The sequence below is a fragment of the Haliaeetus albicilla genome, chromosome 16, assembly GCF_947461875.1.
Source record: "Haliaeetus albicilla chromosome 16, bHalAlb1.1, whole genome shotgun sequence".
Lineage (NCBI taxonomy): Eukaryota > Metazoa > Chordata > Aves > Accipitriformes > Accipitridae > Haliaeetus > Haliaeetus albicilla.
In genome coordinates, this window is record NC_091498.1 from 30459771 (window position 1) to 30471236 (window position 11466).

General features: G+C 43.9%; 1 protein-coding gene across 5 annotated transcripts; it reads right to left on the bottom strand.

Annotated features, from left to right (window-relative positions):
* Window positions 1–1153: 1153 nt before the first annotated feature.
* LOC104312471 (CD59 molecule (CD59 blood group)) lies at window positions 1154–10616 on the bottom strand. 5 transcript variants are annotated; one of them, XM_069804161.1, is made up of 5 exons: window positions 10589–10616; window positions 5561–5622; window positions 4994–5066; window positions 4211–4312; window positions 1154–2791 (listed from the first exon to the last, which is right to left on the bottom strand). In XM_069804161.1, the coding sequence occupies exons 1-5, from the start codon at window positions 10599–10601 to the stop codon at window positions 2598–2600; spliced, it is 444 nt and encodes a 147-aa protein (XP_069660262.1). In that variant the 5' UTR covers window positions 10602–10616; the 3' UTR covers window positions 1154–2597. The 5 variants fall into 5 exon arrangements, with proteins under 5 accessions (XP_069660262.1, XP_069660263.1, XP_069660267.1 ...); XM_069804162.1 differs by lacking the exon at window positions 5561–5622 and having other exon boundaries at window positions 10581–10616; XM_069804166.1 differs by lacking the exons at window positions 5561–5622; window positions 10589–10616 and adding an exon at window positions 7506–7511.
* Window positions 10617–11466: the final 850 nt, after the last annotated feature.

Sequence of the window (11466 nt, forward strand, 5' to 3'; positions counted from 1 at the left end):
CATATACCAAAACACGAAACCCTGCGTCACAATTTAGCTTGTAAATAGCATGAGATGAGAATCAGCCTACATAACTAATCTGCCCCTCCCAGGAGAGAGACAAAAGGGATACTTTCCACTTGAAATCTAGTCTTTTTTTTTTTTTTTGAAAGTTTTTTGCTATCATAGCAAATTCTCTTACTTTGCTACATGCATTCTCACCACAAGAATTAAACAATGTTCTTGTTGATCTTTACAAAAGAAATGGCCTTCTAGAGTACAAACCACAAGGACTCGTTGCTCAAGCTGCTTGGAGAAGAAAAAGAAAGGAGAAATATGACAGATTAAACAAGCAAGTATTCAAGGCTATCAAAATGCAAATATTAAAAATTATTTTTCAAACTATTATTAGACAAAATACAGAGCTTCTTTTTGTGCTTATTAAAAGAATCTTTTACTATGCAGACCATACAGCAATAAAACAGGTTTAAAAGTGCCAACCATCAAAAGAGGGACATTGGCAATATAGTAGCGAAAAAAACCAACGGTTTAAGCATAAGGAATCTATCAGCTTATCTAACACAAGTTAATTTCTTTGCTACAAACCTTCCCACAACTGTATATTGAGTCCATGCTTTAATACCACTTTTTCCATCTGAGATGAGCAAGAGCTTGACAAATGGTGATGCATCAGTGGAAAAAGTCACTGAGTCACTGCCCAGAAATTACTGTCTTTTAAGTGTCTGCTTTTGTTAACAAGATGGGAAATAAAAAGGTGGAGGGACAAGAGACTGGGAAATCAAGGACTTTTCTTCTTTCTAGCACAACATCAAATCACCAGGGATGGGGCATCCACCAGCTCTCTGGGCAACCTGCTCCAGCGTTTCACCACCCTCATCATAAAACATTCCTTCCTTCTATCTAGTCTGAATCTATACCCTCTTTTAGTGTAAAACCATTACCCCTTGTCCTATCAAACAGCTCCCTAAAGCAAATAACCACTCTGCCAAAGCTAACCGACTCCACGTAGCACCCACCCCCAGAGAAGAAGTGAGAGAAGTCTACTTGCAACTTGTTGAGTCTCTGGATGGGGAGCGTGGATGCATCTCACGCAGAAATGCTTAGTTATGTCCAGCTGTAAATAGCGCGCCAATAAGTAGCCACACTCTCCACATTTTCTTTTTTGACATTTTTATTAATCAAAGACAGGATGATTCCCATATTTCGAGTGAACAGAGAGATCCCAGGATGCTTTCATAGCTAAGATAAGCTTAACTAAAAGATACATTGCAGAATATATCATGGAGTTGGAGTAACACCCTTGTTATGACTGGGTGAACTGGTGTCACTGGCACCCTGCGCAGCACAAGCGAGCGTCCTCAGAAAGAGAATACGCCATTGGCAATGGACCACAACTCTTGCAGGGACATGCCAAGAGCTCCAGAAGACAAAAAGCAGAATTTGACATTGTACCTGACTGAGAGGGTCCCCAGCTACCAGAGAAGTATCAAAGGTCTGTCTCCACCACCGAGGCAAAGCAATGTACATACTATTTCAGCTCCAGACCTCTTACACATCCAAACCCAGCGTTTTTTCTTCATGCTATATAAATACATGTATATTTTGTACTGGCATTTATAGAGTTGCATAAAAGTCAAAATATAAAGTTCTGCAAGGTTTTTTTCAATACTCTTAGGTGGGAGCTTAAAGGGTTAAGTTTACATGTCACTTTTTTTTCAACAAAAACCAAAAGCTGACTATGTGGGAAAATAAACTAGATGTGCCACTTCAATTCCTTAGCATTTTATAATTTTCAGTATACCAATAAATACTCAGTGCAAAGCACATGCTTAGTTAAAATCGTAGACATGGATAAAGTATAAGGGTGGAAAAAACGCAGCTAACGTGTCGTCTGCATGCTCACGGAAATATAAAAAGAGGGGAAAGTGTTTCTCACTTACAGCATTATTTTTGTTTTGGTTTAGGAAATGTAGATGCTTCCTCCCAAAATAACAGTACTTACAAGGATATATCATTGGCTTGTAAAAAGAAAAGAAAAGAAAAACATTACAGTGATGGGAACAGAGTCTAAATCACTTGAAACTAAATATTGCCATAGTCATCATGAAGACTGCAGCAAGTTTATACTCATGATCCAACACTTCTTGTCTTGAGGGCAAATCCACTGCTTGGTGTATGACAAGGGAGCACCCCCCCCCAAAAAAACCCACCCCCAAAATCCCAACAAAAATAATTACAATTTTAAGAAATTATACCTTTCCAGCATAAAACCTATAGTATTCCTTCCCTTTCACATCACCCACTGAACTTTGCCCAGGTTCTCCACAAGATGACACTACTTCCTAACAAGTTATTTTCCCCATGAAGAAGGCAGGCCAAAATACACAAATTCCCTATAACTGTTAACAATATACATCTCCTTCCCGTGAATGGAGACAGTGATTTAACAGATGGAACCTCAGGAAACAGAATTTAAAACTAAAAGGTAACGTTTCTGCCCACTATTAGGAACTGAAAATGCGAGAAGTACAATTCAGAAGAGCATTAATGATTTTGTATAACTTCAGCTTGAAAATACGGCATACAAATCAGGATTATTACAGAAGCATCCATAACATGGTCATTACAGAGGCAATACTGAAGGCTGCTTTGTTAACCCTAGTAATTGTGCTCTCATTGCACAAGTCATGTTGGCAGCAAAAGAATTCAAAATTATCCAACTGGAAGAATTCAGCAATATCATTCACACTGCACTGGGATGCCTTCCAGCAGGCGAAAGTTCTCAATTTACCTAAAAAAAAAAAAAAAATTAAACAGATTAAGAGAATATTGAAAGTAATACCATTTTTGGTACGGAGAGAGAATCACTGCCTAGACTGTCACATACTTGCTTTTTTAGCTTCTTTCAAGTGCTTGTAAGTTTCCAAATTTGCCTTCACTAGGAATTTAGTAGTGTGAATAGCGACAGCAAGCCATGGTCCTGCCTCCACAGCACTCTCTTGTAGCTCTTAGCCGTAGGTTAAGAAAGATTTCCAGCTCAAGCTTACCAGTGCTTCCAATTCAGTCCAAATGACCCACTGGGAGATACAGGGTGAAGCTTGAGTGATACCTACTCTGGGGCTCCTGCCAGAGAAGGCTAGTGCATCACCATCCAGCTCATCCCGCTGGATCTAACCAGCTTCATTTCCAGAAGCAACATGCGGAAGACAGAGCTTGAAGAGCCGAAGAGTCCTCCCCTTTTCTTGCTCATTCCCCTGGACACCAGAGATCAAACACCTTGTCTTCCACTGACCCTAGCTTGACACCTCAAGTACTCGACTCCCGACTCTGCCGATGGACAACCGCCCTAGGCTGCGTGCTAGGAAGCCTACGCTTTGTGCTCATGAAGATTTAGGCTCAAGGGAAACAGCAAAAGAGAAAATTCCTTCCGATGCAAGCAGCACAGAGCAGCATCCTGGTCCAGCAGCATTAGAAGAAGCTTCATTCCTCCACGCCAAGGCATGAGCTTTAGCAGGGACCTTGCCAGGGAACAGAGCGGTCCCACCCCATCTGGGTTCCCGCTGTCCAAAGCCAGCCCAAAACTGTTTCTAGAGCAGAGGGAACCAGTTGGGAAAGCAGGAGATTATTTCAGTTGACTTGGTACTTCTGTTTTTCCAATGAAACCCCTGTCACCGGTAGCAATAGAGTTACTTAAATGTTATTTAACAACTAGAGCAAGAATTCTATGCGCTCAACATCCCTGACCGTCTTTCTGAGATGCAGGTCACTTCCCCCTCAGGAAAAGATAATTTGTGTTAATAGTGTCAATTCATAAACAACTGAGTCTTCACCTGCAGGTTTATTTTGTGGGTTACGCATGCTTTATCTGTTTTTAGAGAGCAACAAATTCAGGGCAAAAGTTTTGTATTTTAAAGTCAATGCTGTCTCCTGGTTTCTTCCATCTCCCTTGGGTGGTGGCTTTTTGTTTTGTTTTGTTTTTCAAATCTGGATATACAGTTATCTGTGTATATGCTCATACAAGTATAAATCAGCTATCTAAATCATCATTATCTTCATTAGTTGCTTGGATATAAGCATGACCTTGAAAAGTATTTGCAGCCTTCTTTTGAGTGAGGCTAAGAAATGCACACTAAGGCCAGATTACAAGCATACAGGCAATGAAAACTGATATAACCATGTTTATTTTAGTTCTGTGGAACAGTATACATACCAAATTTCATCTGCAAGCAAGTATCTTCAGACGCTAAGCAAGTACTATTGGTCTTGCACAAGGAAGGGCTGTTCTCGCAGTGGTAGCACCTTAGAGCATAACCTAAGAAGACAAGGGTTTATCTTTACTGAATAGTAAAGTACTGAAACAGTAGCAGCGTTAAAAAGGAAAAAGAGGTGAATCACTATCTGCATCTAACTGTCAGAAAACATATGCCTGGTTATTAAACTCAAGACTTAAGCTAAAATTTACAAGCTTTTGTCAGGGTACAAATTGAGATAGGCAGTTTTGAAAGGAAGATTTTGAAGCATGTACTTAGGCCATTTTTCAAACCATTTACCTTTATGTGCCTGCAGAACAAGATACTAAATGTTTGCTTCGTTTATCTACTCTTAAAGACTGCCTTTTCCAAAAGGACAGACAACAAGAGACACTTTCAGCAGAATTTTATTCTAGCCCTTCTTTATTTCATCTCATTTCTTTCTCGTGCCATACGCCTACTTTCCAATTTACATACCAGGAATCCAAGCTTCTAGCAGCAAAACACACCAGTCTGTTGCCATATTAAGCAGCGTCATATTCTGCACCTAATTCTCTCTTCTGACCAAAGACAATCAGCAACAGAAACTAAGCCCTACTTCGATGGTTTCTGTCATTCCCCAAAATCGTATCAAATAATCCAGGCCTTTCCTTGTTATTTTTCCTTCCCCGACATTTTTTTTCCATGATTTCCTCAGCCCCAGTCATAACATGACAGCAGGAAAGTGCCTCCCTTATACTCACCGCAACTACAAAAAGCAACCAGAACAATGCAGGCAGTTAATATGACGCAGTTCATCTTGATCATGCTTCTTGCCTAAGTTGGAGGCATAAACACACGTTAGATGTTTATTATACTTAAAAGCTACATGAAACTAGCAAAATACGTGGTGAGGAATCGAGGTTTCAAGACTCGATTCAGTATGGAGCTGAAGGCATTGGCCAGGAAAACCAGTGAAAGAGAAGAGAGAAAAGTAACTTTGCACTTCCCGAAAGAGGATTTTTATTCTGAGAACTGAGATTTGAGCCCCGACAGGCTGTAGACAGGTCTCCTTGCTCCCCTCCGATTACACCATTCCACCGGTCTCCCTATTTCTTACAGCTACAAATGCACCCAACAAAAAAGAGAGACCATTTAGATCTCGAATGCTTTTTCTTTTACAGCAATTCCCCAATAAACCTGGACCCAGACTGTGCTCCTTTCTTCTCTCTTATGGGGTTGCAAGAGATTTGTCTGCACTACGGGGACTTTTGCCTCTCCTCTCCCAAAATTTCTCCCTCTCACTGAGGGACCGACCTGCAATAACCCACCGTGTGACTGCAGCGATGGCTCGAGTCCTCCACGATCCCTGTATTCCGCAGGTAGCAGTGAGCTAGGAAGGTCAGGATTGTTTTTTAACGTAGACAACTCCAAGGCAGGAGTCGTTAGACTTCTGCACACAGGTTCTGAACTACAAACAGTAATATCTACTACTAAAAAAATCTCTGCTATTGCAGACAGTAGGCTACTCAGACTCAGTATCAAGCAGATACAAGGGGGAGAGAGGGAGAGAGGGGCCGTACTTGCACTAGGAGGGCATGATTTCATGTTTGTCTTCAAAGCTCAAGTGGGATTGCAAGTCCCAAAAAATTAAAGGCATTCAGATAACAAGTTTCACTTATGATAAGACTGCAGGGAAACAGTTACATTGCTGCTCTTGACCCTGTTAATACTGCCTGAAGCTATTTCTATATGCAGCTAAGAGTCTAGCGTGGCAGACCATAATCATGTTGAGATGGAGTTTTTTCCTCCCAGAAGACCGACTGTGGACTTGAAAAGATGATTTCATAATAAAACAATACTGAAATCCTTTTCAACCTTAGGTCTAGTTCACTTTTCTACTGACAAAAATGACCCAATTCACAAAAAAAACCTCACCCCAAAACCAAAACCAAACCACTAACTTTTTCTCCTGTCTGTATGATTTCCTATTGAGCAGAACTAAGAAAAACCAAACCCATAATGTGCAAGATGAGACAATTTTCTGGGGTAAACAACTCTGTGAGAAGCCTTCCAAGACCAGAGGCTCATCCCACAGTGACGTGAATCTGCGGGAGTGCCGCTGCTCTGGTGGTTAAAGCAAGAGCCGTTCTGGACAGCAACGAGAACCTCCCTGGGAACTTCTCCATCTTCCCAGAGCCCTCAACCGCCCAATGCTTTTGGCAGAGTAAAAGGGTTTTGCCTTTTAACAAAACCAAGTCGTGAGCAGAATAAATATAAGGCAGGTTAATAAAAATCATCATAGCCAGCATAACAGCTTTGACAGTAGCCGTTCAACCAATCTATTTTTGTGAAAATGAGTCATTTTTTTTCGTACTCCTGAACAAAGAGATGAGAAAACAGTGAAATTTTAGCTTAGAACATACCTATGTAGACAGCAAATCACAACATGGCTTAAAAGAAAACAGAAAACGCTTCCTCAACTGAATTTTCTAAACTGCTGCTTTAACTCAAGCATCCAACCAGTCTCAATAACAAGAAATATCAAGCAACAGCAATCCCAGCAGCAAGAAAGGCTTTACCGCCTCGGTGGCGAACCAGAACCATTCCGCCGCAGTCCCACCTGGGAGAGCACACGCTTACAACAGCTACTGCTACTTTCACCATAACCTCAGAGCAGAAAAAAGGCAAGAAAAGGGTAACTAAGACGAAGAGCCCCATTCCTGCCCCCCCCCCAATCTGTTTTGGGTTTTTTTTTAAGTTAACTGCATTTTTTTTTGGTTTTTTTTGAACTGCAGCACACCCCGGGTAGTGTCTGCACCCCCCCCCAAGCCTTGGCCGCTGCGGGCTGGGGTGACTGGGGGGGGGTCTCCCGGGTGGGAGTCCCGGTTCCCCCCTTACCCTGCGGGCGGATCGGTGCGGATCGGTGCGGATCGGACCCGCAGCCCGCCCCGCTTAGCGCACTGCGGTGCGGCCGCCCCGCCGGCATGACTCAGACCCGCGGAGCGGCAGCCCAAAATGATACAAAAACCATCCGCACCCCCCCCCGGGTTATTACGTTATAAATACAGATTTCCACCTAAAACCTCCCGTCCCGTCCCTCCCCATTCTGAAGAAAACATTCTTCTCCCCGCTTGTGCGTCCCCCCCCCCAGCCCCGACTACCATTTCACCTCAGTCAGGCTCCCAGCGAGACGAGGGGGTGCCCCCCCAAAAAAATAAATCCCCCTGCGCCCCAAAGGGTACCGAAAAGCCGCCCCCCCCCCCCCTTACCTATCCCCGAGCACCGCGTACCGATCAGCCCCGCACCGGCTGCTGGAGGCGGGACGGCGACAACGCTATCGCGATAGGCTGTGTTACACATACACCCCCCCGGGGGTGGAGCAACGGCTGTGGCCCTGCCCGGGGGGAGGGGAAAGGGCGGGGGGGGGATCGTGAGCGGTCGTGATCGTGTATGTCTGCGATAGACACCCACGCAGCCACAGGTGTATGGCTAGAACCGTGCCAGCTCTCAGGATTTTTTTTTTGGGGGGGGGGGGGGGGGCTTGGTTGATGGATGGAAGGAGAAATTCCTCCCCCCACCTCATTAGGTGGAGCTGGCTGGCCTACGCTTAATTTCTATCCCCGAAATTAAACCCGCATTTCATTTCTGCGCACACAAGCCGGGGGTCAACAGGTAAACTGGGGGGGGGGGGGGGGGGGGGGGGTGGCCCCCGGCTTCTTGTGTGGCCAGAGCAACGGAATAACAAAATGGGATGAGCTGGATTGGAATCAGACATCACCCTCAAACGCCTTCATCCTAAAGGGTGAGGGGGCCTGTCAAGCATCGCCACATAAAATAAATGGTTAACATTAATTAAATAAACGGTATGAATTAATAGGTAGGAAAATGATGGAAGAGTTTTAGAACGCACAAAGGGCAACAACCAGGAATGGAAAGCGCCAGTTTCTTCCGGAGGTAGCTGAACACAGATCTAAACATTCACAACCTAGAAAAACACAGAGGGAGAGCAACAGAAACATAGTTGAGGACACCAAAAGTGGTTTTGTTATATTAACAGATTTACATCAACACTATATAGTAAAAAAAAAAACAACCAAACATTGAGCGCTGACTTCAGTACAGTATGAGATACCTGTAACTAGCAGTCGTATTGAAAAAAGTATTCTGGATTTATTTTTGCTACTGCAGCACAACTGCCAATCCATACATTAAATCTAAAGTAAACCCTAAACCACCGAGAACTGAAACAGGATTCTGTCAGTGTGTTGGTGGTTAAGATGATTACCAGTCAGCTCAGCCTATGATTTTACGTCCTTAAGACTTTACCTCTGTTTAAGCCATAAATAAAAGCAAAGGGATGTAAGAGCAAGATGCTTGTGTGTTATTGTATGTAACTTATTAAATGAGGATCCATTCAATTAAGACTTGATATAAAAAAAATCCTTAATTTGTTCATTCACTTAGAAAATTTTGCAATGAGGAACTGGGAACAACGAACTGAACTTCAGCCATAGCTGAACATTTACCCATTTTCCCTTCCTGAAATCTGTATGCAGTTTCTCCTACAGAGGATAAATTTATCTGTATCTTCACAGATAAATGGTATTTCCAACTTGACCTGAATTTTCCACCTTACATTCTTCACACCAGCAGTAAGAAATTACTTTTAACAATGACAGAAAAAAAAATGCAGCACTGGAATAACTTGCACAGCAACTTTTGGTGTTTTTCCCCCCCCCCCACTGGCTGGCACACCACTTGTTTTTTTCTTGCATTATGCAGTCTGCTGCCCGAGTGGGCAGCTTCTCACAGGAGCCACCCCTGCAACCCCTCCCCGCTACCAAAACCCCACCACGCAAACCCAAAACAGAGTCACAGCAAGGAAATGGTGGCCAAAGGTTCTCTCCACTAAACCAGTGTCCCGATCCGGTATCGGGGAGGGTTCTTAAACAATCCCAAGAGCGAGATTAAGACACAAACAAGGTCAGATGCCGTACAACCTTACAAGTTTTATTTCCTATAACAACTGATAATAGCGACAGGACAGAGGGAAGAAGAAAGGAAAAAGAGGAAGACCTAAGCAAGAAAACGGAAGAGATGCAGCAAGACTAGTTACCACCACCACCACGAAGCCAGCAACGTCCCGTTGACTCGGTCCCGATGCAGGTGATGGAGGGTCCAGGTTCCAGGTTCCAGCCAAAGTCCCAGTCCCAAGCGCTGCAGGTTTTCCTCTGTTACTTTCCAGTTGCAGTTGCTTTTCAGGTGCTTTTTCAGTTTTTTGAGAGAGGAGTACGCAGTTCTTTTATTGTCCCGGTCCCCATGATTTCTCCGAAAAGTCCACCCATTTCCACGGAGCTCATTACCATACGTGCCGCCCCGTGTTCCTCCATGGGCGCGTGCCCAGGTGTTCACGGTGGTTTCTTCACCTTGCTCGTGGGCAAGCGCAGCTTGGTAGGCACTGCTAGCTTCAGGCAGATATGGTGGTTTCTTCAGGGACATTTTGTGCGTACTGCCCCACGGCAACAGGATGTTGAGGGTCTTCGCAGCAGCAACGTCAAGACAAACACTTCCAGCCAACAGTCTCTTACATCAGCAAAAGCCCACAAAAAATGCTGAAGGAATCCTCCAGCACAATTACAAAGAGACTGTCAGCGTAGGCCTCTTCCACGTACCAAAAAAGGACCAGATCAGTTACAGATTTGCGTTGGATGTGCTAGGCTTTTCACCACAGATGTTCAACAAGACTTATTTTACCTCGTCCTAAGCAAGCATCCGTCAAGGATCCGCGTCAGGAGAAGCTGACAGAACTTCAGGCTGAACCTGATGGATGGCGGCCAAAGCGAAGGACATATATATGTTATAACCTGTGCGCGCATATTGCACAGATTATAACCACCATAGGAAGGATTTAGCAGTTGGGTCTGCTAAACACCAACACTTGCTCGCTGGATCAGTCAGAGCGCTGGTGAAGTGCTGTCTTCTGAAGCGGGACCTCGAGCCAATTCTCTCCCGCTTTCTCAGTGAAGATTTCTACAGCTCAGCAATGCTGGCAAACAGAACCGATGCCTTGTTTTCTTCACTGGGCTCAGCCGCTTCGCTTTTCATACCTATCTGGCATAACCTTCGGAGTTTGGGGTAGGGTGAGGAGAACCACTGGCATAAGCCCTACTTCAAACGCACATAATGAAGAGTTAACAACGCTTGCAGGAACCAGATGTAGGAAGCATCTGGTAGCTTTTAGGCAAAGTGCCACATGCCAAAATAGCCGCCTGAAGCAATGGAATAACCTTTTTCTTGTTACAAAACACGTATGTGTTTGTACGAAAACAGCAACATCATTCCCCCTACCTGCTTACCTTCTCGCTTCATACATGCACCGTTCACAGGAGTCCTCTGACCGCTGGTTGTGCTTGGATCAGAGGCCTCAAACCCTCACATCGCGGTGCTCAGCAGCTGACACAACAGCGTTGTCCTACATCTTGGCTTCTTCTACAGTGAGCAATGATCATAGTTCCTCTTTAAAAACCCAGGAGAGAACCACTCCCCCAGAAGAGGAAAAGCACCGAGAGTCAGGAGTGTTCCTGTAGAGCCTTATGACCTTCAGCCGGTATCACTTAACTAGAACATACAGATCCTGATAAAGCACAGAGCAAGCCTCCTAGCCACGAGTTATATGTCCTTAAAAACACACAAGACTTACAGCACTGGAGTAAGTTTGTTCCACTAAATCCTTTTTTCACTGATCCTTTTAACAGATGATGAAATTTTGGTGAAGAAAAAGCTTTATGCCGCAAACATCACATTTTCCCCTCACAGTTAATACTGAGGAATCCTCAGAACAGAAACATTTTTAAACCACTCCAGCAAATCACACTGCTGTTCAGACTTCTGTGAGGGACAACACAATTTTTTTTGCTTCTCTAGATGTTTCACCTGAACGACTGTTGGAGGGATCGTACTCAATATTTGGTTTTCTACCTTGTACCACTGTGGAAGATCCAAATGCTACGTGGCACTAGAAAAAGGTGAGCAGATGGAGAATCTAATACTATGACTTGTAAAAAAACAGGCTTTCTGTATGAGCAGTCACTAGTCAATAATGGAAAAATTCAGTTGGAACCACAATATACTGCTGTTCCTCACAGGAGCTACTAATTCTGGATGTCAAAAAAAGGAACTGACTACAGCGATGCTACTCACACAATTATTGCTCAAGTCTTGGCAAGAAGAGTCC

Excerpts from the sequence above, each read along its gene's own strand:
- LOC104312471 (XM_069804161.1), bottom strand. Across the intron at positions 5,067-5,560 it reads GCCATCGCTGCAGTCACACG|GCAAGAAGCATGATCAAGAT; the intron begins GTGGGTTATTGC and ends CCTCCAACTTAG. Across the intron at positions 2,792-4,210 it reads TTGCTTGCAGATGAAATTTG|GTAAATTGAGAACTTTCGCC; the intron begins GTATGTATACTG and ends TTTTTTTTTTAG.